Here is a 27,184-nt window from a genome sequence, read left to right as displayed (position 1 = left end):
AGGGGGGACTCTATCCTGGGAAGCAGTGACTCTGAAAAAGATTTGGAGGGTCTCGATAGATAATCAGCTGAACATGAGCTCCCAGTGTGACCCTGTGGGATGCATAAACAGGGGAATCTCGAGTAGGAGCAGAGAGGTTATTTTACCTCTGTATTTTGCACTAATGCAACTGCTGCTGGAATACTGTGTCCAGTTCTGGTGCTCACAATTCAAGAGGGATGTTGATAAATTGGGGAAGGTTCAGAGAAGAGCCATGAGAATGATTATGGGATTAGAAAACCTGCTTTATAGTGATAAACTCCAGGAGCTCAATCTATTTCACCTAACAAAAAGAATGTTAAGGAGTGACTTGATCACAGTCTATAAGTATTTACATGGGGGAACAAATATTTAATAATGAGCTCTTCAGTCTAGCCAAGAAAGGCATAACAGAATCCAATGGCTGGAAATTGAAGGCACACAAAATCAGACTGGAAATAAGGTATACATTTGTAACAGTGAGGGCCATTAACCATTGGAACATTTTACCAAGGGTCGTGGTGGACTCTTCGTCACTGGCAATTTTTAAATCAAGGTGGGATATTTTTCTAAAAGCTCTGCTCTAGTAATTATTTTGGGGCAATTCCCTGGCTTGTGCCATGCAGGAGGTCAGACCAAATGATCACAATGGTCCCTTCTGGCCTTGGAATCTATGAATCAAAGAATCACTGCGAAATGCAGCATGTTCTAGCTATGTGTCTTCTTCTGCAACACCCTCCTACACTCGGGGCAGTGAGGTGGGGCACAGAGCTGGCGCACAGAGCTGGCAATGCCCATCGACCCACCCCCATTCAAGGATCCCTTTGCTCCCAGAGAATCCACAGCTAGGTCCCTTAAGCTGGCTCTACCCTTAAAAATTAGATGCATGTAGTTATGCCACTCAAAGCGGTGAATAACGTTGTGCCCTAAGCGCCATAGTTAGGTTAACCTAAGCCCGATGCAGACACAGCTAGGTCAACTAAATAATTCTTCCATCGACCTAGCTACCACCTGTCAGAGACGTGGTTTAGCCACACAGAAAGCCCCCTTCAGTTGAGGTTGGAAGCGTCTATGCTACAGCAGGACAGCTGCATGAGCTGTAGTGTATACATGGCCTCCGGGTAGAGCTGCCCAGCAAGCTGGAGTGAGCCTGGGCCGACAGCCTGCAGCTAGCAGAGTGCTCTGAGCGCAATAAACACAGAATCATAGAATATCAGGGTTGGAAGAGACTGCAGGAGGTCACCTAGTCCAACCCCCTGCTCAAAGCAGGGCAAATCCCCACTAAATCATCCCAGCCAGGGCTTTGTCAAGCCAGGTCTTAAAAATCTCTAAAAATGGAGATTCCACCACCTCCCTAGGTAACCCATTCCAGTGCTTCACCACCCTCCTAGTGAAATAGTGTTTCCTAATATCCAACCTGGACCTCCCCCACTTCAATTTTAGACCATTACTCCTTGTTCTGTCATCTGCCACCACTGAGAACAGCCGAGCTCCATCCTCTTTGGAACCCCCCTTCAGGTAGTTGAAGTCTGCTATGAAATCCCCCCTCCCGCTTTTCTTCTGCAGACTAAACAAGCCCAGTTCCCTCAGCCTCTCCTTGTAAGTCATGTGCCCCAGACCCCTGATCATTTTTGTTGCCCTCTGCTGGACTCTCTCCAATTTGTCCACATCCTTTCTGTAGTGGGGGCCCCACAACTGGACGCAATACTCCAGATGTGGCCTCACCAGTGCTGAATAGATGGGAATAATCACTTCCCTTGATCTGCTGGCAATGCTCCTACTAATGCAACCCAATATGCCATTAGCATTCTTGGCAACAAGGGCACACTGCTGACTCATATCCAGCTTCTCGTCCACTGTAATCCCCAGGTCCTTTTCTGCAGAACTGCCGCTTAGCCAGTCACTCCCCAGCCTGTAGCAGTGCATCGGATTCTTCCGTCCTAAGTGCAGGACTCTGCACCTTTCCTTGTTGAACCTCATCAGATTTATTTTGGCCCAATCCTCCAATTTGTCTCGGTCAGTCTGGACCCTATCCCTACCCTCCAGCGTATCTACCTCTCCCCCCAGCTTAGTGTCATCCGCAAACTTGCTGAGGGTGCAATCCATCCCATCATCCAGATCATTAACGAAGCTGTTGAACAACATCGGCCCCAGCACTTGGAAGTTGTGGCCGGACCCACATGCACTCCCCTGGCTTCAGAGCCTGAGTTCCAGACATCCAGACTGCTGTTTCGAAAGCCCCAGCTGTGGGCCCAAGACTGGGAGGTTGGGTCCGTGATGCTGGCTAGACACCCCCCTTCGCCGGCAGCCACGCAAACAGCTTTATGGGCAAAGCGCCGCCAGGCCCCCGCCCTGAAAAGCACTAGACCAGAGCTGGGCGTTATGATGATGAATGGGCCCGAGGCTCCGGCCCATGTCCGGGCGCCTCAGTGCTCTGGCAGCCCCTGCACTGCTTACAGGGGGAGGAGAGGCCGTGGCTCCCGCAGCGCCCCGCTCTCAGGGTGCACCGCCCTGCACGGGCGCCGGCGAGTCTGCAGCGGGGCCCGGCGCGCGCTGAGCGCCCAGCAGCAGGGCCCGGGAAAGGCATGCGCAACCCCCCCCGCCCAGCGTTCCCCGCCCACGCGCCGAGTGCTGCAGCGCCGCGAGCCCCGGGAAAGGCTCTCTCTCTCCTCCAGGCGCTCTATGGTCTGTGCGCTGGAGCGGGGGGAGGGGCTGCCGGCCGGCCGGGGCGTTTGTTCCTCGCGGCTCTGCTGGGCGAGCAGCGCCCGCAGCAGCCTGGATGTGGCGGCTCCGCGGCGGGATCTAAGGTAACGGGGGTGGGGGGCGAACTCTGCCCTTGCCCCCTGCAGGACTGCTGCCCTGCAAACTTGCCCGCTGCATTTCCCATGGGGCGCCTGGCGGACGGGAACAGGAGTGGGGTTGGGTTCAGTGATGGGGGGGCGATCGGCAGCCCTGCCCTGGCTAGGAGCCTGGCTTTTCTCCCCGTGCTCTGCAGGCGATCCGCTGCCCGGAGTTGTGCATGCACGGGTTACCCTCTGCACACTCGGTTTTGTGGGGGTGCAGCGGGGTGGCTGGGGAATGCTGCGGCGAGGCTAGTTTCATAACCATCGCCCTCGGCTGGGAAGGCAACTGGGAGCACAAACTTGCCATTTCTGTGTAGTAAGGGGAATAACGTGTGTGAACCCAGCCTCGAGGGGGAAACCATCTGTAACTTGCACTAATGGCCCCTTCCTTGAGGAAACCGACTTCTGTTGAAACTTGTATTCCGAAAACCAGGGAATTTACACGCGCTTGTGAGAGGCTCGGAGTTATGTAATCTTAGTGCTGTGTGGCTTGTGATGCTGCAAGTGCTCTTTCACTACCCTGAGGCACCCATCAATGTGTGTGTTCACAACCATTTTAAGGCACGGCACGGAAAAGAAAACCAATTTCTTTTAATGCTCAGTTGCAAGTAGAGGGCTGTTGTGTTTTGAAATAGTTTTATAGTAGACATATTAAATATATCCACTTTGTTCTTTTGTTAGGTGTATTGTCTATCACATTTTACTCTTTGCTGCATTGTGCAGTTTTTCTACTGTTCATTCAGATATTTGGCCACCAGAGCTCTGCTGTTTCTTTGAATATTGTTTTGATTTAATACATAGAACGTTTGTTGAAGTCAGTTACTTACCATAGGGGAATTCGGTTGTCTAACATGTGGTTTTAAAGTTATTTCAGTGCTCTCCTTAGTTATTAGCACAATATTTTTTAATAAGGGAATTGAATGTTAGCGGAGATAGGATCAGTCTCTAGAATTACTTGCAAGTATGCTGAGCTACACCTCTAACCCATTTTGTGATTGGAAGGGTGGCTAAAAATGAGTGGTGGGACTTTTGGTTTGCTTTCTTCGCTTGCAGTAGGATTTTGACATGAGGTGACCTTGGAGTAGGGTGTTGTTTCAAAACAGAGTGATCCATGGCAGAAATAAGGAGAGGAGAGGGCATCATGTCAGAACCTGGAACAATGCAGTATCTCGGAGCTCTGCCAGTCTTTTGATCAAAACTGCATGAAACTCCATTAGAATACAAGCAAAAGGGAAAGGTGGTGGTATCTTTCTAACATGGGCATCCAAGGTGGTTTTCTGTACTGGTGGATTACTGTTGTAATCTGCTGCATTGTGTACATCAGATTAATATATTTCCTTACGCTAAACCCATTGGATCGGACTGCCACTCGGAGTAGATACTTTTTTGGAATGTTACCACAGGGGACTACAAAGATCTATTTTCATGAATATATTTCAGGTTGGGCAGGAGGGAGGCAGGTCTATAGGGAGAAGCAGCACAGGGAGGTTGGAGGTGGATCTAGGGGGAGAAGTCGCTGAGGGAGGTTGAAGGCGGGTCAATAGGGAGAAGAGGCCCAGGGAGGTTGGAGGCGGGTCTGTGGGGAGAAGCGGCCCAGGGAGGTTGGAGGCGGGTCTATGGGGAGAAGTCGCTGAGGGAGGTTGGAGGCGGGTCTATAGGGAGAAGAGGCCCAGGGAGGTTGGAGGCGGGTCTATGGGGAGAAGTCGCTGAGGGAGGTTGGAGGCGGGTCTATAGGGAGAAGCGGCCCAGGGAGGTTGGAGGCGGGTCTATAGGGAGAAGTCGCTGAGGGAGGTTGGGGGTGGGTCTGTGGAGAGAAGCGGCCGAGGGAGGTTGGGGGCGGGTCTGTGGGGAGAAGTGGCCCAGGGAGGTTGGGGGCGGGTCTATAGGGAGAAGTCGCTGAGGGAGGTTGGGGGCGGGTCTGTGGGGAGAAGCGGCCCAGGGAGATTGGAGGCGGGTCTGTGGGGAGAAGCGGCCCAGGCAGGTTGGGGATTTCAGACAGCTTTGTGGATCTAGTTGTGTTGTGAGCTGTTCCAGAGCCTTTGAGGGAATGCTGCTGTTGGGAAAGGTGTCTCTGCTGCCATGGGGAGCATTTATGTTGGTCTCCCTTCCTGCTCACACCATTTTCAGTGGTTTTTGCCATTCAGCTGCCCGACTGAACAGCCCGCAGTGCTGCAGCCTGTATATAATCACGCCACCAGTGAAACTCCAGACACCATCTGGCTGCTTTGTCCTCCTCTGCAAAGCCACCCGTACAGTGCACCAGGGGTGGGGTCTAGGGAGCTGTCTGCTTCCCCAGACTGGTTAACTAAAGCATGTCTGAGCTCAGGTACTTATCTGAGCCCATCACCCTGGTATCTGAGCAGCTCACAGACTTTAATGCATTTTGCCTCGCGATAACCTTGTGAGGTTGGGCAGTGTCATTCCTTCCCTTGTGTGGATAGGGAACTGCGGCAGAAGGAAGCCCCTGGTGGATCAGGAATTCAACCCAGCTCTCTCAGCCAGCACCCTCATCAATGAGCCATTCTTCCTCTGCCCTCATCTGTCTCAGCTCCCCCTGGAGACGTACATTTGTAAACGGGTGGGTTGGCAGTAGGGTGACCAGACTGCAAGTGTAAAAAATCAGGATGGGGTGGGGGATAATAGGTGCCTGTATAAGAAAAAGCCCCCAAAATTGGGACCGTTCCTATAAAATCGGGAATTCTGGTCACCCTAGTTGGCAGACTCCTGAAAGTGTGTACGGTTGTACCTATTGTTTTTGCCCTTCTCCTGTCTCTGCACTCCTCATTTGAGCTGTTTTTTTCCAGTGCCCCTCTCCCCCTTCCTCCACACTCAGTGTCTGATCTCTCCTGTTAGGGGGAAGGCAGTTCCTGCTGTCAGGGTGAGGCATGTTGTCGTTCCAGCCCCAGATGTATGTGGTTCTATGTAACCCCTGCGCCTGGTGCCATAGATGGGGCCGGTTATTTAGTGTTTGCTACCTCGGAAAACATGAAATTTGAGGGGTTCCTGCCTACTCGCTGCTGGTTCTGGGGTCCCTGGTATGAATGTGGGGATCCCAGGATAGTGGGGTGAGGAACGGGACAACAAGGGACCAGCAGGAGACAGAGCCTGCATCTGCACTGCCAGAGTCTGCGGCGGCAGAGACAGGTTCTAGAGATGGGGGTGAAGAACAGATTGATGGGACAGGTTTCCGTGGGACTGTTTCTGACAGGGCGAAGACTCTGGAGGCCCCTGAGCTGCTGGCAATGGTTGAGGATGGAGCTGTGCGCCCTGAGGAGGAGGATAGCATTGTGGTGGGTGGTAGCTCCGTTGCCTGGAGCTCCCAATGGCCCTGTCTTCCCCTGTCATGGAGAGTCCTCGAGCCCCTGATCTTGCACGCTGTGGTGATGATGCTGGGTCCCGGCCTGGGGCTGCACTGCCTGCCCCCTTGTGACAATCGGTATGTGAGCTGCTCCCACTGAATCTCCCTCCTTCGGGAATGAGAAGACTATTCCAGTGGCGGCTCGATGTTCTCCTGGGCTGGTGGAGTCTGCGGGAGAAGCCGAGGACAATGAAGATCTCTGGGACTCCGCCCTGGTTCCGGATGTCCCCGCCAGTCAGCAGATAGGAAGGGTGGGTACAGGGTGAAGGAGATGGGTGGCTTTTTGGCTAGCACTAAAGGGAGGTGTGTACAGTCCCACTGCCCTCTGGGAGAATTGCTCTTGTGCATGTGGGGGCAGATTGTGACCCCAGAAGCTTGGGACTGTGTCTGATCAGGCGAGTGCTGTTGTCAAAAGCATTTCTCTGGTGAGAGCTGGGAGGCTCCCATTGCGCAGTGGGAAGAGACTGAACGCATGTGTGGTGTCTAATGCCTTTTACCCAAAAGTCCAGCACCTCTAAAAGTCTCTCACGTCCCCTGATGATGGTGTATGCTGCCCAGTGCTCCTCCTGTTTAGTCAAGCTGCATTTCGCTGCTGCTGATGGATGTCTATGACCGATGTCTGTGAAATCTTTTAGAAACCTGGGCTGGTATTCTCTTCTGTCTCATTTGGGTGGATTCATCCCATGAATACCTCTAATCATCAGAGCTGTGAAAAGTAAGTTGACCTTTACAAACCCGCTACACCTGCATCCTCTGAAGAAATGAGATTTTTAATTGAAGATTTCACAGGCAAAAGAAGATTTGTTATAATGAAACAGAGCTATAAAGCTGCCACACAGACCCCTCCCCCTGGTATGATTCGTCTCATAGACCTTAAGGCCAGAAAAGACCATCCAGCAGCAGTGAGATGCACAAGGTGGTCCTTTTTTACTGCATTAGCACTGCAGGGTATCTGTGGTGACTTGATTAAATTTAGCTACAAGGCCGCCATCCATTTAAAAATCGCATTTCTGTCTGACGGTTATTTTTATTTATTTATTTGCCTACAAGCGGCAGCTCAGCTGACTGTAGCTTAAAGAGAGCAAAGGGGGCGGAAAAGTCTGGTGTTGGTTTGTTTTTTAATTTGTTTACCCTGTGGCTTCCAGAGTGCCTTGTGTAAAATCAGCATCATTGTTTTCCCCTCTGTAGTAAGCGTCCCCTGTTGATGTGGGTCTTTCACAAAAGCAATCGGGGAAATAGAAAACCTTGACCAATTACTGTAAACCCCATAAATGGGCCAGGGACTCAGGGCAGGGTGAATCTGACTTTTAATTTTATTTTTGAAACTGAGTTGATTATAAATTGGTGCTGCCCCCTTTAGTAGTTCAAAAAGCATGGCCCTGATTCAGGAAAGCATCTCTATTCAGGAAAGCGTGTAAGTACCTGTTTTAACACTACGCACTTAAATAGAAATGGACTTAAGCCCAGGTATACGTGCTTTCCTGAATCACCAGTGGCTGCATATTAAGGGCTTCAGATCGGCATCTGCAGTGATTTCCATGCACTCTTTGATCACTCCAAACCATTTTGGGGACTGCGAGGGCTGGTGAGGAAATTCTGGGTTCAAATACTGACCTGGGCTCCGTGCCTTACTTCCCCAATCTGTTGGAGGTGGAAGATAATTGTTAGCACGCTTCACAGGTCTGGGTGTGAGGATCAACTCATGTTTGTACAGTAACTAGGACGGGGTGGGCAAACTTTTTGGCCCAAAGGCCACATCTGGGTATGGAAATTGTATGGTGGGCCATGAATGATCATGAAATTGGGGGTGGGGGTGAGGACTCAGGCTGGGGGTGCGGGCTCTGGGGTGAAGTCAGAAATGAGGAGTTCAGGGTGCAGGAGGGGGCTCCGGGCTGGGGCAGAGGTGTGTGTGGGGGGGTGAGGGCTCTGGCAGGGGTCCGGGCTCGGGTGCTGGAGGGTAGGACCGAAGGGTTCGAATAGCAGGAGGAGGATTAGGGCTGAGACAAGGGGTTGGGGCACAGGAGGGGTCAGGGGTGAAGGCTCCGGGCGGCACTTACCTCAAGCAGCGGCATGTCCCCGCTCTGGCTCCTACGCGGAGGTGTGGCCAGGCAGCTCTGCACGCTGCCCCATCCGCAGGTGCTGCCCCTGCAGTTCCCATTGGCCCTATTTGCTGGCCAATGAGAGCTGCGGGGGCAGCGCTTGGAGCAGGGGCAGCGTGTGGAGCCCCTGGCTGTCCCTACGCATAGGAACTGGAGGGGGGACGTGCCTCTGCTTCCAGGAGCCGTGGACAGCAAGCCCCTGGCAGAAGCTTGAGGCCGGATTAAAAAGTCTGAAGGGCTGGATGCGGCCCCCGGCCATAGTTTGCCCACCCCTGAACTAGGACATATAAAGTGCTATACAAGAACTTATAGGTGATCTTTGTTGTTATTGTTATGTAAATAATAATAATAATTATTGATCCTTACGGGGCTCCATCCATAATCCTCAGTCTAAACAGACAAGGTGGACAATACAAAGAAGTAGGGCATCTGATTTTGCCATTATTACTTTGTTCTCTGAGATGTGGGCAAACTACTCTGTAACTATAATGGATAGTAGCTGAATAACAGGGAGCTCAGGACTAATAAATTTCCCATATAAAGCCCTGGGTAGAACTCTCCTCCCTTAACTATTGTACTTCGATAGCTATTTTATTATGACGGCCATAATTAAGACTATCAGAAACAAAAGACTGTAAGAATTCCAGGGCCACATAGCCTTCAGTCATAAGTGAGGGCCCCAAAGACTTCTTCTTGAATGACCTGGGGAATAGATTTCAGAACCTCCTGCTGCATATAAAGAAGTAATCATTAGTTTTGTTAATGTTAAAGCTTATTAGGTGACGTAGACCCAGAATTTCAATTTTGTGTAAGAAATAGAAAATAAAACATGATTCTAAGCATTTTTTTAATAAAAATTTAAAGCAGTTTCAATGAAAATTTGTGTTTGTTTTGCAACATGCCCTAGTAGGACTTGCGACCTTGTCCTAACACAAGAACGAGGAAATGAAACTGACTAGAAAGAAAAGTGAAATTTATTCAGTTTGGAGAAAGACAATAATCAAATTCAAGATAGTAAATAACTAGGGCTGTTGATTAATCACAGTTAACTCATGATTAACTAAAAAAAATTAATCGTGATTAATCACAGTTTTAATTGCACTGTTAAGCAATAGAATACCAAGTGAAATTTATTAATATTTTTGGATGTTTTTCTACATTTTCAAATATATTGATTTCAGTTACAACACAGAATAGAAAGTATACAGTGCTCACTTTATATTATTTTTTTTTATTACAAATATTTGCACTGTAAAAAGATAAAAGAAATAGTATTTTTCAATTCACCCCATACAAGTACTGTAGTGCAATCTCTATATTGTGAAAGTGCACATTACAAATGTAGATTTTTGTTGTTGTTACATAACTGCACTCAAAACCAAAACAATGTAAAACTTTAGAGCCTACAAGTCCACTCAGTCCTACTTCTTGTTCAGCCAATTGCGAAGACAAACAAATTTGTTTACATTTACAGGACATAATGCTGCCTGCTTATTATTTACAATGTCATCTGAAAGTGAGAACAAGCCTTCGCATGGGACTTTTGTAGCTGGCATTGCAAAGTATTTACATGCCAGATATGCTAAACATACATATGCCCCTTCATGCTTCGGCCACCATTCCAGACGACATGCTTCCATACTGAACACGCTCATTAAAAAATAATGTGTTCATTAAATTTGTGACTGAACTCTTTGGGGGAGAATTATGTTTTCTGCTCCGTTTTACCCACATTCTGCCATATATTTCATGTTATAGCAGTCTCGGATGATGACCCAGCAAGTGTTGTTTGTTTTAAGAACACTTTCACTGCAGATTTGACAAAACGCAAAGAAGGTACCAATGTGAGATTTATAAAGATAGCTATGACACTCGACCCAAGGTGTAAGAATCTGAGGTGACTTCCAAAGTCTGAGAGGGATGAGGTGTGGAGCATGCTTTCAGAAGTCTTAAAAGAGCAACACTCCGATGTGGAAACTATAGAACCCGAACCACCAAAAAAGAAAATCAACCTTCTGCTGGTGGCATCTGACTCAGATGATGAAAATGAACATGCGTTGGTCTGCACTGCTTTGGATCGTTATCGAGCAGAACCCGTCATCGGCATGGACACATGTCCTCTGGAATATTTGTTGAAGCATAAAGGGACATTTGAATCTTTAGGGCATTTGGCATGTAAATATCTTATGGTGCTGGCTACAACAGTGCCATGTGAACACCTGTTCTCACTTTCAGGTGACATTGTAAACAAGAAGTGGGCAGCATTATCTCCTGTAAATGTGAACAAACTTGTTTGTCTGAGCGATTGGCTGAACAAGAAGTAGGACTGAGTGGACTTGTAGGCTCTAAAGTTTTACATCGTTTTATTTTTAAATGCAGGGTTTTTTTTACATAATTCTACGTTTGTAAGTTCAACTTTCATGATAAAGAGATTGCACTACAGTGCTAGTAATGGGGGAATTGAAAAATATTATTTCTTTTGTTTTTTATGGTGTAAATATTTGTAATAAAAATAAATATAAACTGAGCACTGTACACTTTGTATTCTGTGTTGTAACTGAAATCCATATATTTGAAAATGTAGAAAACATCCAAAAATCTTTAAATAAACGGTATTCTATTATTGTTTAACAGTGCGTTTAATCGCGATTAATTTTTTTAATCTCTTGATAGCCCTGTAAATAACCAGTGTAAATGATGAAAAGTAAATTAGATTTCCCAAGTGTTATTTTGAATAATCTAGATTCCTAGTAATAGGGAAGTAATTTGAGTTTTTTTTTTTTTTTTCTGATTCATACATGATCACAAGTCATAAAAATTCTGCAGCCAATGACTTTAGTCTAACTAAAGTCACTGGGCTCAACATAGGGGTACCTGTGTGCAATCTGATATCTTGTGATCCACAGAAAGATGAGCTAGTGGTTCTTTCTGACTTCAAACTTTATGAAACATAGCTTGATTTTTTCAAATAGCATGTTGAGCTCATGACTCAGCTGGTAAAGGGGTGATTAAATTCAAATGAGTAGGTCATTGGGAAAGAGTAAATCCCAAACCATATGATGATGTGTTTAGAGGCACTGCCCAGATCCACCACGCTGTGTTTAAGGCTGTGTGGTCTGGTAGACTGAGCACTGGACTGGGCCTCAGGACATCTGGGTTCTGTGCCCGCTCTGTCAATGGCCTTCTCCTGGATGTTGGGCAAACCACTTCTGCTCTCTCCCCTTGCCTACCCTTTGCTTGTCTTGTCTACTTACATTGTAAGTTCTCTGGGCGCAGGTGCTGTCTTTTACTGTGTTTGTGCAGCTGCTAGTACATTGGGGGCTTGAGCTCAGCTGGGGTTTCTAGATATTTCTGTATTCTACATCATTAATTCAACTCCAGTAGGAGAGAGCTGTATTGTAGCTTGCAATTTGTGGTAGGAATTCAGGGTGAAATCCTGGCCCTGTTGAAATCAATGGGAGTTTTGCCACTGACTTGAGTGGAATTAAGATTTGAGCCAGTCAGCTAGATCTTATGTTTCTTTTGCACCCAGCCCTCCCATTGGAGGAACGCAGGGGCGAAGGAGAACAATATTTAACAAATATAACAATGAGCTAAAATGGAGAGAAATTATCTTAAATCTCTCGAGGAGACAGATTTGATATAATGTCTGGCCCCACTAACCTTGAATGCTGATCTAAGTTTGCAACAGTTAACTACTGTCCCTGTTTCTTTGTGACATTTGTGGGCCATAAAGAGAAACTTCTGTATGTGTTCTGGGCATGATCCAAACCCCGGTGAAATCACTGGAAAGGTGAATATGGGATGGTGCAAGATGTCCTGGGCACATCATTATGGAAGAAATGTAATCCTCTGGGTTAGCTTCACACAGCTGCCTCTTTATTATAACAGAGAACCTGTGCGCATAGCTCAGCGGAGAATGCATCCTAAATCACGTTCCCCAGGGTTCTTCGTGGCTAATCTCTCATCTTTTGATCTGGCTACAAATGTTCCATCACATTTAGAAGTGCCTCTTTTACAGGCTTGTTATGTTAATTAAAGTCTGTTTCAGCTCAGAAGCTGGATTTCCCTGTCTCAGATCATGGAATCCAAACCAATGAAAGAATGACTCATTTTGTGAAATATGAAGAAGCACAGTTTTAAATTGTTTGAAGGACTAACTCCCCCCCCCCTCCCCCTCCCAAAATACTGAGCTGATGAAATCAGCCTGTGGAGAATCTCCAAGCCCTCCTCGTTAGCCCTGTGTCCCAATTGAAGAATGAGAAGCAGAGACAAAAGAACTTCATCAGCCATCGCTGGCCCCACTTCTCCTGGGCTTGGCATAGGGGTATCCGCTGTACAGAATCAGGAAACTGGCTATGACTGTCATGGCTTGGGTAGATTCCAAGTAAATCCAAAAGGTCATGATGGGTTCCCCAAAGGCAAGGCCTGAGGCTGTCGTTTGAGCGGCTAGGGGATCAGGCCCCAAAAAGGGAACATCAGTCTCATAAACCATAGTTCCTCATTTAATACAGTTGCCTGTTGGGAAGCCTACCTTTGGCATATGCCTTGGCAAGTTCACCTTAGTGCACAGTTCTGCTGTGCCACGTGATTGTGGTTTGTTTGGGAGGGTCCCTGTTTATTTTGTGTCCGTGATGCTAGCCTTGCAAACATCTTATATTCTGAGGTCTGACTGGGTCCTTTTCTCTTTGCACTTCATCTCTAGTAATAAAGGCACTTGAGAAAGGCCAGATGCTACCCTTGGTCAGGCCTGTACCCACTCTTGTCTTGAAAGTGAACCCTTACTGCAGTGGTTCTCAACTGCGGCCCGTGGGCCACTTGCAGCCCAATCAGCACACAGCTGTGGCCCATGTGACTCCTCAGGGCCATACAGGTAGTATATGTATTGTTTGGATGTGGCCCACATAATACGTAGAGAGCTGCAAATGCGGGCCACAGTGGTAAACAGGTTGAGAACCACTTCCTTACTGGTACCAGCGCAGCCCCACTGCGTCTGCACCTGATTCACTGATTAGAACCGAGTGACCCGTTTTGTGGATGAGGCACAAGCTGGACTAGAATCCGGCTCACAGACCCATAGCTGCATTAGGACCTTCAGGCCTCGAAAAGCAGCAAAAGCTTATTTTTGTCACAGGAGCCAGCACGTCTGACTCTCGGTGCACACCAGAAGATCCGTTCAGCCAGATGGTGTTATTTTACGTCGTCACTTTGCAGAGTGCAGCTGCACTTCACGCCAACGGTTCAGTGTCCTCCTGATAAATACACTCTCGACAAGCCCTGGATTTCACTCCTTCCTTCAGTTGTCAGCTGTGACCTTCTGCGGACAGCGCCTTCCAGACAGAGATTTTCCTGCTTCCCCAAACCCAAACACCTTTCATTTCTGAGCCTGATATGCAGTGCTACCTCTTCCTCAGTTTGATTTATTTTACGGCACAGGGGATTATTGTGCTGGCAGGATCGATAGAGCCAGATAGCCCTTTTTATCCCCCACCCCCTTTTCCTGGGAGTCCTGAAGCTGCAGGATAGAAATGAAAAGCAATGCTTACCACCCTGGGCATCCTAGAGTGACCGAGGTGCATCTGAAGAATTTAATGAGTGTTACAGGCTACAAGGCTAAAATTCAGTCCTGTTTGTGCTGAGATTCTAAAAGCAGCCTGGATGTAACAGGACAGAGTCACGCATCTCACACAACATCTCAAGAGCCGTAAAGCCACAGGGCTGCCTAGCAGAGCCTTTCACCAGCCAGTAATGACTATCTGCTTGCTAAAGAGGGATAACGGAAGCGTGTTCCATGCTTCCAGAACCCCTATAGGTCTCGGAGTAGCAGAGATTTATTTTTTAAATCTTGGGAGGGTTAAATGTCCAGCTCTGTAAGGATCTTGCTGCTCACGAAGAGGCAGCTATATTCTGTCGGGGAAGTTCTACTGTCTTCCCAAGCGTGACAGCTGAGGGCCCAGACCAGAGGTGGGCAAACTACATCCTGCCCGGCCCCTGAGCTCCCAGCCACCCCTCCCCCGCAGCCTCACCGCGCTGCCAGCGCTCTGGCCTGCCATTCCTGTTGGGCAGCGTGGTGGCATGGCTGGCTCCAGCATGGTAAGGGGGTGAGGAGTCCTGGGGGGCAGTCAGGGGACAGGGAGCAGGGGGCAGTTGCATAGGGTGGAGGTTCTGGGGGTGGTGGTCAGGGGACGGGGAACAGGGGGGATTGGATAGGGGGTGGGGTCCCGGGGGGCCTGTCAGGGGGTGGGGGTGTGGATAGGGGTCGGGGCAGTCAGGGAGCAGGGGGGGTTGGATGGGGGTGGGATCTGGGGGGGGCGGTTGGGGCGGGTGGTGCTGGGAGGGGGTGGTCAGGGGACAAGGAGTGGGGGGGGTTGGGTGGGTTGGAGGTTCTGAGGGGGACAGTTGGGGGTGGGAAGTGGGAGGGGGCCAGGCTGTTTGGGGAGGCACAGCCTTCCCTACCTGGCCCTCCATACAGTTTTGAAACCCTGATGTGGCCCTCGGGCCAAAAGGTTTGCCCGCCCCTGCCCCAGACTATGCCCTAGAGCAGCAGTCTTCAAAGCCCCACAGTCGTAAACACCCCGTCAACTTAAAAAATTCAACCTCGTCCTTTGGCTAGTTGAACAGCCGGCGGCATGGGTAGCACATGGGGATCAGGAGGATGTAACCTGTGGCTGCCCTGATCCTCCTTTAGACCTATAAGGGCAAATTAATCACAGGGTCAGGTTCAGCCTCTGGTACAACCTGTCCTAATTTGTGCCGCCTCCTGCTCACAGCCTGTAGGGGATTCGCAGCAGCCCCCGATCTGTCTCCCAAAACACCCATCTGCTGGAGACACCCTGCACCAGTGCTGTTTGGGTTGTTAGGCCTGTCCCTGTGTACTGGTGGTAGATGGCCATAGGGCAACACGGAATCTGGCCCAGAGAACAGGCGTATCTGATTGGCTCCTTGGTCTCCAGGTCACACGCTCCAGGGGCCCATCGGCTGCTAGGTATTGTTCTTTACATCGGTGCACAGTGGCTGTGAAAGGCCATCGTTCTGGGCGGGTGGCACCGGGCTCTGCCTTGGCACTGATGTAGTTGCCCACACAAGGCGCAGGGCAGTGCGGAAGGAGGCCCCTGATGTGCATTGAAGCCTTGACTCGGATTCTGCAGGGAGCCAGTTGTTGGTGCTCTGCACAGCCATCCAGGCAGGTTGGGCTCACTTTCCAATCCTGGCCCCTCTCTCCCTGGGTCAGCAGGGGCCAGGAGAAGGGCAAAGGCAGCACAGCCAGCCCCTGGGGTGGGGTGGAGCCAGTCAGTACAGAACAAACCCATTGGCCATCTACGGGGAATGGAGTGAGACTGAGGCCACAGGAAGGAACGGTCACCGATCTAATCAATGCCTGCAGTTGATTGTCTAACGCCTGTCTTTGTGTCCCACCGTTGCTAGGTGACTATGGAGATCAGCGGTCTCCCGGTGGAGTTGTGGCGCCTGATTTTATCCTACCTGCGTCTGCCCGACCTTGGCCGCTGCAGTCTGGTTTGCAGAGCTTGGTACGAGCTGATCCTCAGTCTGGATAACACCCGCTGGCGCCAGCTGTGCCTAGGGTGCATCGAATGCAGACACCCAAACTGGCCCAACCAGCCTGATGTAGAGCCCCAGTCCTGGCGGGAAGCCTTCAAACAGCACTACGTCGCCTCAAAAACCTGGACCAAAAACACCCAGGACTTCGAGTCCTCCAACTGCTTCTACTTGTTCCGAAGGAAGAAGGACCGCCACGTCCTCCGCGTCGGGCAGGGCTGTGAGTTCGATACCCTCCGGGCCGCCTTGGCCTCGGCCGGCGTCTACGACCGGATTGTGCTGCTGCCGGGGGTGTACGAAGAACAGAGTGAGATCATCCTCAAGGTGCCGGTGGAGATCGTGGGGCAGGGGAAGCTAGGAGACGTAGCCTTGCTGGTCAGCATTGATCAGCACTGCCCAACCACTCGCCTGTGCAATGTGGTCTTTATGCCAGCCTGGTTCACCCCCGTTGTGTACAAGGTGGGTCTGAAACTCTCACGGTATCCTCGTTAGGGCGTCCGAGATGGCCCTGGCTGGAGATGGGACATGGGCGGGCGATGCTCTGAGGCTGCACTGAGCATTCTCTTCTTTGGCCGGCTGGTTCTTGCTCACGTGCTCAGGGTCTAACTGGTCGCCGTATGTGGGGTGGGGAAGGAATTTCCCCCCGGGTCAGGTTGGCAGGGACCTGGAAGGGTGTTTGCCTTCCTCTGCAGCATGGAGTGTGGGGCATCTGGGTGTATCTCACTAAATCAGTTCCCTGCCATTGCAGGGCTTTGAGCACCGGTGCACCTTGGTCCCCCCTCTTCTCTGCCTGTGGCTCACAGTAGTTTAGTCTCCTGAGGGCTGTAATACTTCGGTCTAATTCTAGTTGTTAGGTTTAGTGTGCGGGAGCTTGGTGGTATTTGTGGCCTGTGAGTTGCAGGTCAGACAGGTCCCTATGACATACCTTCCTGGAGGATGCACACACATGATATCATTCATGCTCTTTTTTAGTAGTGTTATCTAGGGCTTAAGAGAAGTCAGGAATCCTCGGTTCTGTTTTTGGCCGGTAGCTGACTCACTGTTTGACCTTGCCCATGTTACCTTGGGCCTGGTCCAGACATTTGTACTCCATGAAGCCAGTCAGGCTACTTGAGGCGCAGCCATGGGAGTAAAGGTTTGAAAATCTGACCTCTTGTCTCTCTTTGCCTCAGTTTACCTGTCCGTAAAATGGAAACCTACCTTACAGGAGTTGTGGAACTCTGCTTTTTAAAATAATTTAATTATCTACCTCATTGAACCTAATTGCTTTTAAAATGCTCAGAGGAAAAGTGCTATACAAGTGTTAAAAGGAAAAACTGTCAGGGTAAAAAAAAAATTGTATTTAAAAAACAATAGATTTCCTGCTGTGTGTTTGTTTAGATTATTGAAACACGGATTAATTTACTCTTCACTGTTGCGTGCTGTTTAGTGACTTTGTACAAATTTCCTTCAGCCTCCACAATGAAAGTAGACACCTTTCCCTTTCATTGATCGTCAGTTTTGCTTTCTGGGTCATAATCAGCTCAACACTTCAGCATTTGGGTTGCAGACAGTGAATGGAGAATGTTTCCTTCCAAACAAGCCCATTTCCCATTGGTGTTTTTATTTTAAAAAGAAGATGGAGCCATGAAATTGAGCTTAGATTTTGCAAAAGCTTTTACAAAATGATTTGTTTAGGCTTGACAGTGTCACTTTTAAGTAGCTTTAAAAAAGGGGGAGGGGGAAAGATGTAGGTGTTAGATATGTGACCTAGCTGATCCCTCACTAAAATACTGCCGTGTTCTCCATTTGTTTATCTTCGCGCTTTGATTTGAAAGTCTGCTCCTTTAACCCGTGTGGCCGACGAAGAAAAGGTCAGGTGTAAAAATTGGAGAGTTGTGCAAAATGATTCCTGTGGCCTGGGAGCTCCTGTCCACAGTCCCTGATTGTATCTTATCATCGAAATCTCCCCCACAGTTTGGGGACCACTGTACCAGACCCCTCTGGGTCATGGCTCAGATATGTTGTCAGGGCAAGGTGGGGACGCTGTCGCTGCCTGTGTCGTACTTGTTGTGGGGAGAAGCAGAGAGCTTTGTAGCACCTTGTGTAGGAGAGCCCTGTCTTTTCTCACCACAAGGTGTGTAAAGATTACTGAGGCTTCTCTCCAAGGTTTTCTGCACACAGGATAGGTTGGTTTGTGTCACAAAGCCTCCCAAGGCATGGAAGGGACAGCTGAGGCGTCAGCCATCCAGGGCCACGTTCACGTGGACAACAGTGAAGAGTGAATGACGTTTCCAGTGCTAAGGCAAATCCCCCTGCCTAACGCTGACCCATAGACGTGTGAGAGAAAGATTTAACTTTCTTGCAGAATGCTCGGGACCTGGCATACAACAGATGCGTGATAGTATGTAGAGCAGATGCGGTATATGCTCCTGGTACATTCATAACTATTAAGGCAAGAAGAGGCCATTAGGACGTCTAGTCCGACCTCCTGTGTATCACTGGCTATTACATTTCACCCGCTTACGCCTGTATGGAGCCCAACAACTTGCATATACAGGCTGACAACAACCAAAGCTGCCAAGGGTAGGGTCCAACTCATAGTAGATGGATGTTGCTCAGTTCAGTGGCCCCAGCAGGTCATGTTGAGCCACCTAGTTGCTGGGACATGGCAGCTGGAGCCTGCCATGGTATCTAGCATCATAAAGGTAACTGATTGAGGTTGGGGCAGTTAAATGCATGGACTCTTGGTGCAGAAGCCAATTCCATGTGCCACTAGACATGTGGGGGGGGGGGAGGGAGGTGAGGGGGTTGCTTTGAGAAGTGGAATGGGACATAATGGTATTGCCAGGACTGTGAGTTATTTTTGTATTTATTTTGTCTCATGATCGTTCTTCTCCAGACGACCTCCGGCCACGTCCAGTTCGACAACTGCAACTTTGAGAACGGGCAGCTGCAGATCCACGCCCCGGGGACATGCCAGGTGAAGTTCTGCACCTTCAATCAGTCCAGCATCCATTTCCACAGCGTGGCCCTCGGGGTCCTGGAAAACTGTGAGTTCACTGGCAGCGAAAACGCCTCTGTCACCATAGAGGGTATCCCATCCTCTGAGAGGAACTGGGCCTGCAAACACCTAACCACGCTGGCCAAGTCCCACTGCGTGTTACAGGCATCAGACCCCACGCTTTGCAATGTCTCGAAGTGGGGCGGCTGGGGTGGCCCCCCAGCGAGGAACGTAAGGACCTGCAAGATCGTGGTGGGTGGGGACCAAAGTAATTTGCTTCCTGCTTCCAAGACTCAGCTGGTGCTTGAAAAAGCAGGTGAGAAAGAGGCTGAAGTCAATGGCAGACTTTATACAGCAAAGGAGGGGGAAGCCATGGCCCTGGAGACAGACTCTAGTGACAGCGAGCTGAGCACGAGCAGCGAGAATGAGGAAGACGACCGGTCGATGTACAAACTGTCCTATCGGGCCCACGGTCTGAGCCACCTGCTGGCCCACGTGATCCACAGCAGGCCACAAACCAATGGGCTCACCGCCCTGCAGAGGGACCTAGAGCTTAAAACTCTGCAGCAGGAGCTGCAGAGGGACAAGGAGGCCCAGTCTCTCGCCAGCTCTCTGCAAGGATGCCTCATTCGGAAGTGCCTGTTCAGGGACGGGAAAGGTGGGGTCTTTGTCTGCTCGCAGGGGCGAGCCAAGCTGGAAGGGAGCGTCTTCAGGGAGCTGACCTATGCGGTGCGGTGCATACAGAACAGCAAGGTGCTGTACAGGCTGGTAATGAAACCCTCCCACGCTGCTAAGGCCACCCGCCTGGGGAGTCAGTCGGCAGAGCCTACAGGCCACGTTGTTAACCAGCCTCCTGCTTTGCGCCTGCACTTAAAGCGTGGGTGCAAATGAAAGCACTTAGATGTCTCCTTGATTGTACCCTCAGATCAAGTCATTAGACATCCAAGTGCTGTCAGTTCTGGAGGCATCTGACTCTCCCTGAAAAGTTAGAGGCTCGATGGAGACCCCTTTAAAAATGTGCTGCTACCTGTCAGCATTTCCAAGTACACCTGTGAACATGCTGAACGTGCCAAGGGGTCACCCAGTTAGCAATGGAGGAACACAGGAATTGCCAGACTGGATCAGTGTGTGATCCGTCTAGCCCAGTGTCCTGCCGCTGACAACAGCCAGTGCCACCTGCTTCAGAGGAGTGTGCAAGAAACTCTGCAGTAGGTAGCGAGGAAGTAACCTGCTCAAAGAGACAGTTCCTTTCTAGCCTCCAATAGCTGGAGACTGACACACAAAGATTTATACCCCTTTATCAGCATAGATTTGTAAAGTGGCCCTGTGCTCTATGAATGCAAAAGAGTTCAGAATGTCGAAAAATTAATTGCCCTTCAGAAAGGATGTAGGAAATGAAATTCACCCAACCTCCCCCCAAACCAATTCAGACTATCAGACAGTGAGCTCTAATGGAGCGATACTGGAGTGAAGGATCAGGTCTTGGTTTAGTATACGGGTAGTATAAGATTTCTGATGCGCTTAACTATTCATGTCCTTGCTCTCAGGTGCCTGGTTCTGTCCCTGCTCTGACAGGTAAGCACACTGTTCTCCCTTAGCAACCGTAACTGTTTTTCTCAAATGAAATGAGTTTGCCATGGTACCCGTGACCAGTTTTAGATCCTAACTGTTCCACCCAAAGCTGACTTGAAGCTAAATGGTCAAGATGATCGTAGCGCTATAGACACCATGTGGAACAGATGCTTATCCCTACAGCAGCACACAGGAGAGGTGACTGTCTGACAGGTAGCCCTCAGCACTTCGCAGTTCACAATTTCTGACAGGAACAAGAGGTCTCTGCACACACGGGGGTGGTGAAACGCATGTTGTCTAGGCCACAGGCTTGAAAACGTTTGTTTATTAGCAATAAGGATGTGGAAAGGGCACATGAACTGAACTGAACCGTAGCATTAAACACTCAGAGGAGGGCTACTGCAAGCTGATTGGCTGCACTAGTGAGTGAGACACTAGGTGGGAGATTACATTCATTATATAATGATGCTTCCCCGATGAAATGCTTTGCCATGGCACCCTGCAGTGTCCTCATCCTCCCTTCCAATTCCACCCATCTGCTTATAGGGAAAGAGATTTTAGTTGGTTTTTAAGGCAACAGCTAGTTCTAACACCTACCACCTTCACCACAAACACATCGCAATCCTGGTAGACCCTAAACAAGTGATCTTACAAATTAGGAATGGGAAGGATCATGTATGTCACTTCTCCAGCCAGGAGAGCAGCATATGCTTTAGTGCCATGGCCAGCCGCATGTTAAATGTCTTTCACATTATCACTTCCATTACTTGAAGTCTGATAGATTAGTATCAAAGCGTGGGAGATTTGCACAAGAACCAAATCTCTGTATGCAAATAGAGAATGTGTATCAGGGCCTTCTCCAAAGGCAATTACAGCCTGTGAAGACTTTCCACAGACTTGAGAGGGCTTTAGTTCGGGTCCTGGTGTAGTAACTGGTGCTCTAGTGAAGCAAACGCGTACACGGCACATAACTGTGCTAACGCAAGTAGCCCCATTGGGGCAGGGAATGGAAACAGGAAGGATGGAAATACTTAGGCTGGAGGTGGAGCTGTTCTGGTGAGAACTGGCCAGCATTTAGCATTTGGGTTAACACCCCTTGCAACACTTTCTCGCAGTGCCCAGGACTGAGGGGCAGGTTCGCTGAGTTGGAAAATGAAGGAGAGAGGCAGGCAGTAACAGAAGGGAAGAGTGGCTAGTTCTGCAAGACAAAGGGAAGAGTCAATGGAGATAGAAGAGTTCAGAGCCCCAGGAGAACAGAGGACGACTCTCAGAAGTTTGCAAGTGAGAACAGAAGACTTTACAAAATTAGGGGAATTCGTTAGGGAAGTGGATTGGACTGATGAACTCAAGGATCTGAATGTGGAGGAGGCTTGGAATTAGTTTCTGCAACTTTGACTTAAAGTATCTGAAGCCTGCATCCCAAGCAAGGGGGGAAAAGATCATAGGGAAGGATTGCAGACCAAACTGGACGAACAAGCATCAAAGATAGGTGATTAAGGGAAAGCAGAACGCCTACAAGGAATAGACGATGGGTTGGATCAGCAAGTAAGCTACCTCTGGGAGGTCAGACTGCGTAGGGAAAAAGTGAAAACTGCCAAAAGCCAAGCGGAGTTGTACCTTGCAAAGGGAATTCAATAGTAAAAAAGAAAATAAGGAAAGAGGAAGTGGGACCATTAAGCCCCAAGGATCGAGATTAAAGATAATCTAGGCATGGCCTAACACCTAACCAAATATTTTGTCTCAGTTTTTAATAAGGATAATGAGGTGCGTGGACAGTGGCTAATGGGAACAAGGATATAGAAATAGAAATTATTACATTTGAGGTGGAAGCCAAACTCAAGCAGTTTAATGGGACCAAATCAGGGACTCCAGAAAATCTCCATCCAAGACTATTAAAGGAATGGGCATGTGAAATTGCAACCCCAATAACAAGGATTTTGAATGAATCTGTGCTCTCCTGGAGTCATACCCTATGACTGGAAAATTGCTAATATAGTTCCTATTTTTAAGGGGAAAAAGTGATCTAGGAAACTACAGGCTTGTTAGCTTGACCTCAGTTGTATGCAAGGTCTTGGAACAAATGTTGAAAGAGAGAGTAGTTAAGGACATAGAGGTACACGGTAATTGGGATAAAATACAACATGGTTTTACAAAAGGTTGATCTTTCTTTAAGAGGATAACTGATTTTTTAGACAAAGAAAATGCAGTAAATCTAATCTCCCTGGATTTCAGTAAAGCATTTGATACAGTTCCACGTGGGAAATTATTTAATTGGAGAAGATGGGGATTAATATGAGAATTGAAAGGTGGATAAGGAGATGACAGTGGGTCACACTGAAATGTGAACTGCCAAGCTAGAGGGAGGTTACTAGTGGAGATCCTCAAGGATTGGTCTAGGGACTGATTTTAATTCTCATTTTCATTCATGACCCTGGCACAAAAAGTGCGAGTGTGCTAATAAAATCTGCAGGCGATACAAAGTTGGGACATATTGCCAATATGGATGTCAGCTCCATAATGTCTCCAGCCTTTCAGCCACTCAAGCTCTCTTCTGAGGGCTTTGCCAGCCCCTGCTCTGCCTTGCCAGGTGTACCCCAGTCCCCAAACTCCTTCGAAGCAGCCTCCTGAAGCATCCAGTCCCTATCACTGGACATTCACAGGAATTCCCAGGGAAGCTGTCCCTAAAGAGACAACACACCCACAAGTTTGCTTGATTCAGCAGCCCCAGTGTAACACCACAGCACTGCAATCTATTGATTGTGAAAACACATCTTGCCCGTTGTTACTAAGTATGTGTGTTTAAGAGACAGTGAGCAAGGGTAAGAACAGGTTACAAAGAAAACAAAGGGTATAACATGCTTCTTACAGTCTGAGTTTAACTTTAACAGGCTAAAATCCTTGTCTCAGCTAAAGCACTAGCATCCCTGACTAGGATCCTGCTTTGAAGAATGCAAACAGCGCTGTCCTTTGTGCTGCCTCAGTGAAGAATGACTAGGGCTACCATATGTCCGGATTTCCCGGGACATGTCCGGCTCTTCGATCTATAAATAGCCGCCCCGGGGGGATTTCTAAAAATCTAAAAATGTCCGGGATTTCCCCCCGGTTGGCTATTTATAGATCGAAAAGCGGCGCCGCTCGGCAGCCAAAGCCCCTTCTCGGCTCCCCCCATCCCCTGCAGCCTTAGCACGCCCCCGGCCCCGCAGCTGTCTTCCCCCTCCTCCCGTCCCCTGAACGCTCCGCCCCCCTGCTCCTCCCCCTCCCCTGCTTCCCGCGAATCAGATCTTCGCGGGAAGTCTGAAAAGAAGCAGGGGCAAGCGGGCAGCAGCAGGTAAGCTGGGGCGGGGGGGACGCGAAGAGGAGGGCTCCGGCGAGGTGCGGCGCGGCCTAGTTCAGCCCCGGCCGAGTGGTTCCGGCTCGGGCCCCGGGGCACCGGCCCCAGTTCCGGCTGAGCGTGCTGGTCCGGCCCCAGGGCACCGGCCCCAGTTCCGGCCGAGCGCGCCGGCCCGGTCCCGGCCCCAGCGGCTCCGGTTCCAGCCGAGCGCTCCGGCCTGGTTCGGGCCCCAGGGCGGCGGCCCTGGTTCCAGCCAAGCGCACCAGCCCTGGCCCCAGCGGCTCCGGCCCAGCCTGGCTCGGGCCCCGGGGCACCGGCCCCAGTTCTGGCCGAGCGCGCTGGCCCCAGCAGCTCTGGCCCAGCTTGGGCCCCAGAACGGCTGGGCCGGCCCGGCCCTGGCTGAGCACCTCCGGCTCGGCCCCAAGCCCCGCGACTCCGGCCGGAGCGCAGCCCGATTCCTGGGCTCTTGTTAAAGCCGGCCCTGGTCAGCGGACGAGGGGGTTGGATGGGTCGGGAGTTTGGGGGGGCTGTCAGGGGGGCAGGGGTGTGGAGAGGGGTTGAGGCAGGCAGGGAACAGAGGGGGTTGGATGGGTCGGGAGTTCTGGGAGTCCTGTCAGGGGGCGGGGAGCAGTTGGATAGGGCATGGGAGTCCCAGGGGTCTGTCTGGGGGCGGGGGTGTGAATATGGGGTGGGGGCGTGGATAAGGGTCGGGGCAGTCAGGAGACAGATAGGGTCCTAGGGGGGCAGTTAGGGTGGGGGGTTCTCAGGAGGGGGCAGTCGGGACAAGAAGCAGGGAGGCTTAGATAGGGGGTGGGGTTCTAGGGGGCAGTTAGTGGCAGGGGTCCCAGGAGGGGGCAGTCAGGGGACAAGGAACAGGGAGGCTTAGATAGGGGGTGAGGTCCTGGGGGGCAGTTAGTGGCAGGGGTCCCAGGAGGGGGCAGTCAGGGGACAAGGGGGGGGGTTGGAGGTTCTGAGGGGGGCAGTCAGGGGGTGGGAAGTGGGAGGGAGTGGATGGGGGTGGGGCAGGGGCGGGGCTAGAGCAGGGCTCCTCCCCCTGTGTCCTCTTTTTTTGATTGTGCAAATATGTTAACACTAAGAATGACAAAATGTCTCCGTACATTTCCAAACTCAGTGTCCCCTCCCTCCACCTCCCCCCCAAAAGGCAGGATGACCCCTGTGGTTCCCTTCCTGGGGTGCTGGCTCCAAGGTCTCTTCCCCTCCTCCTGATTGTGTCACATCCCACCCCCTTGACTTGTTCTTCCTGTTGACTTTCACATGTAAATGGGCTTCCATTGTGTTGATTTTACAATGCTTACTTTACATGTGACAGAGAGATAGGTGAATTGACATATTTCATCTGGCAGAAAGGCTGTTTGTCAGCTCGGCCTAGTTACATAGTTTAAACCATATTTTTAGTGGGAACACACAATTCCTTACACACCAACCATACATGCGTCTCACAATGCTTTTGATGACCCGTGTGTCACCAGCTTTCATTTGATACTTGACACGACATCCTTTGTAGATCTGTACTATGATAGCAATGGGTTAGGTGTAGTGAGTTTGTCAGGCCTGATGGGAGTTACCGATGCTGAGTAGTGAACCCTTTGCCAGCTGGCACCAATGGGCCACTGGGTCTCACACACCCCTCTTGGAAAAAGTCCCACTGTGTCGTTAGTAACAGCAGATGCACACCACTTGTGGATTATAGTGCCTCAGATCACACGCATATTTAAGCTAGGGCCCATCAAAAGTTTTTCATCAAAACTTCTTCAACAGAAAATTGGGTTTTTGATTAAACAGCATTTTTTTTTTTCAAAACGTGTATGCTTTCTGTGGAAATATTTGACTTTGGGGGGGGTTTTTTGGCCAAAACCCAAAATATTTTGATACAAAAATGCCACTGTGGTACCTAATGGGAGTTGCAGGTTGGTTGCTTCTTGTCTCCGTTCTGCTCTATGCACCAGCCTTCCCAGACAGGCTTCATTTCCCATGATTCACCACCTCTGCCTGCCAAAAGGGGAGACCATAGTGCATCATGGGAAATGTAGTCTGACCAGGGAGCCCAACCTATAAAGGAGAATAGGAGTATGAGGCACATTAACTACAACTCCCACGCAACAATGAAGTGGCATTTCAGAACGGAAATATTTTGGTTTTCAATTATTTGCCAAAAACTTGACATTTTCTATGGGGGGTGGGATTCCAGCTATCTAACTTCAAAACATTTTCTGACTAATCAAAACATGTTTTTTTCTGTCCACACATAATAGTTGTAATGAACTCCTGCTGCTGTCCCTGAAGAGGGAACACAAAACATTGATTTTATATATCCTACAGAAACATCTGCTGTTTCTTGATGCTGGAGAGCAGCAGGTTGCTTTTTAGACAGGTATTTCAGAGATGTGGGGCTTTCTGCAACAGACCATAACAAGTTTAAAGTAAATCAATACTTTGAATTAATTCAAATCAATCCCTTGTAATTTAGGTAATGGAGGAGCAAATCTAGATGGAAAAGCATGAGAGAGACTTCCATAAAGAGAGAAGGAAATAAGGTCCTGAAATTGTGGTTTATGTAGGAGAAGGTGAACTGTCAGGAGCATTGTGTCTCCTGAATTGTGGAACACATCCTGGGGTCCACCTTTTCACCCACTCACAAACAACCCTCTGCCCTCTTGCCAGCAAGCGAGAGAGAGAGGGAACATTTCACATAGTCTCTTCCCAGTCTGAGCAGTCCAGGTACCTTTTCCCGTAGGGCTGATATTGAGTGAACTAATTTGCTCTTGTGGATTTCTTCTCAGCCTGGCATTTGAGACCATTCACTTCCAGTTCATTTTCTGAGCTTGATTTGAATTGATTGCCTAATCCCCATTCTTGGAGAGAACATGCGAGGCTAGAAATTAGCCTGGCTGGCTCCAGGGGGCTGGCTCTATGACGTGGGTGAAATCTTTTAGCTTTGGAACTCGGAAGCTGTACAATAAAATCCCTGCCCCGTTTCCTTTTATTACAGAGCTACAATGACATGATTCTTGGCTAAAACAGCTTCCCTCTTATCCCTGTTGGAGCAGCTGGGCCTTGTTATTTGCAGCTGAAAGCCTTGTATCACAGCTCCAGCAGGGCCCAGCCATACACAAGGAGGTATTAGTAACAATAAGGGCCTGATTTAAGGCAGGGAAATTCAGAGTTCAGACTGAAAATGCTTCTTTACGGTTTGTGCTTCATTCGTGCCTCTGTGAAGGTTGTGGGGAGGAAACTGGCTGTGTGTAGGGAGGGGACAATAGGCCTCGCTCTTGGTTTGATGGTGTTTGCAAAGCAGGGAGCATGCCCTGTGGTCCTGGGGGAATCTGGCCAGATTCTCCTCTGGAGTAAGTGGGTGCAGCTCCATTGTGCTCGGTAGAGTCTTCTCCCATTTCTAGTAGCAGA

The 27,184-nt window shown here is 49.6% G+C and overlaps 1 protein-coding gene across 4 annotated transcripts in view; it reads left to right on the top strand.

The window, feature by feature from the left end:
- Window positions 1–2,683: 2,683 nt before the first annotated feature.
- FBXO10 (F-box protein 10) overlaps window positions 2,684–27,184 on the top strand; it is a 63,393-nt gene continuing 38,892 nt past the window's right edge. The window contains exons 1-3 of one of the 4 annotated variants that reach the window (XM_054032897.1): window positions 2,684–2,825; window positions 15,744–16,334; window positions 18,757–19,626. In XM_054032897.1, the coding sequence (XP_053888872.1) occupies window positions 15,750–16,334; window positions 18,757–19,626 (1,455 nt within the window). In that variant the 5' untranslated portion in view covers window positions 2,684–2,825; window positions 15,744–15,749. Of the gene's footprint in view, window positions 2,826–14,354; window positions 14,412–15,743; window positions 16,335–18,756; window positions 19,627–27,184 lie in introns of those variants that run through there. The other 3 variants (XM_054032895.1, XM_054032896.1, XM_054032898.1) reach the window with 3 other exon arrangements.

Source organism: Malaclemys terrapin, chromosome 6, assembly GCF_027887155.1.
Source record: "Malaclemys terrapin pileata isolate rMalTer1 chromosome 6, rMalTer1.hap1, whole genome shotgun sequence".
NCBI lineage: Eukaryota > Metazoa > Chordata > Testudines > Emydidae > Malaclemys > Malaclemys terrapin.
Note: the sequence above shows the minus strand (reverse complement) of the source record. Positions and strands in the feature narration are given on the sequence as shown.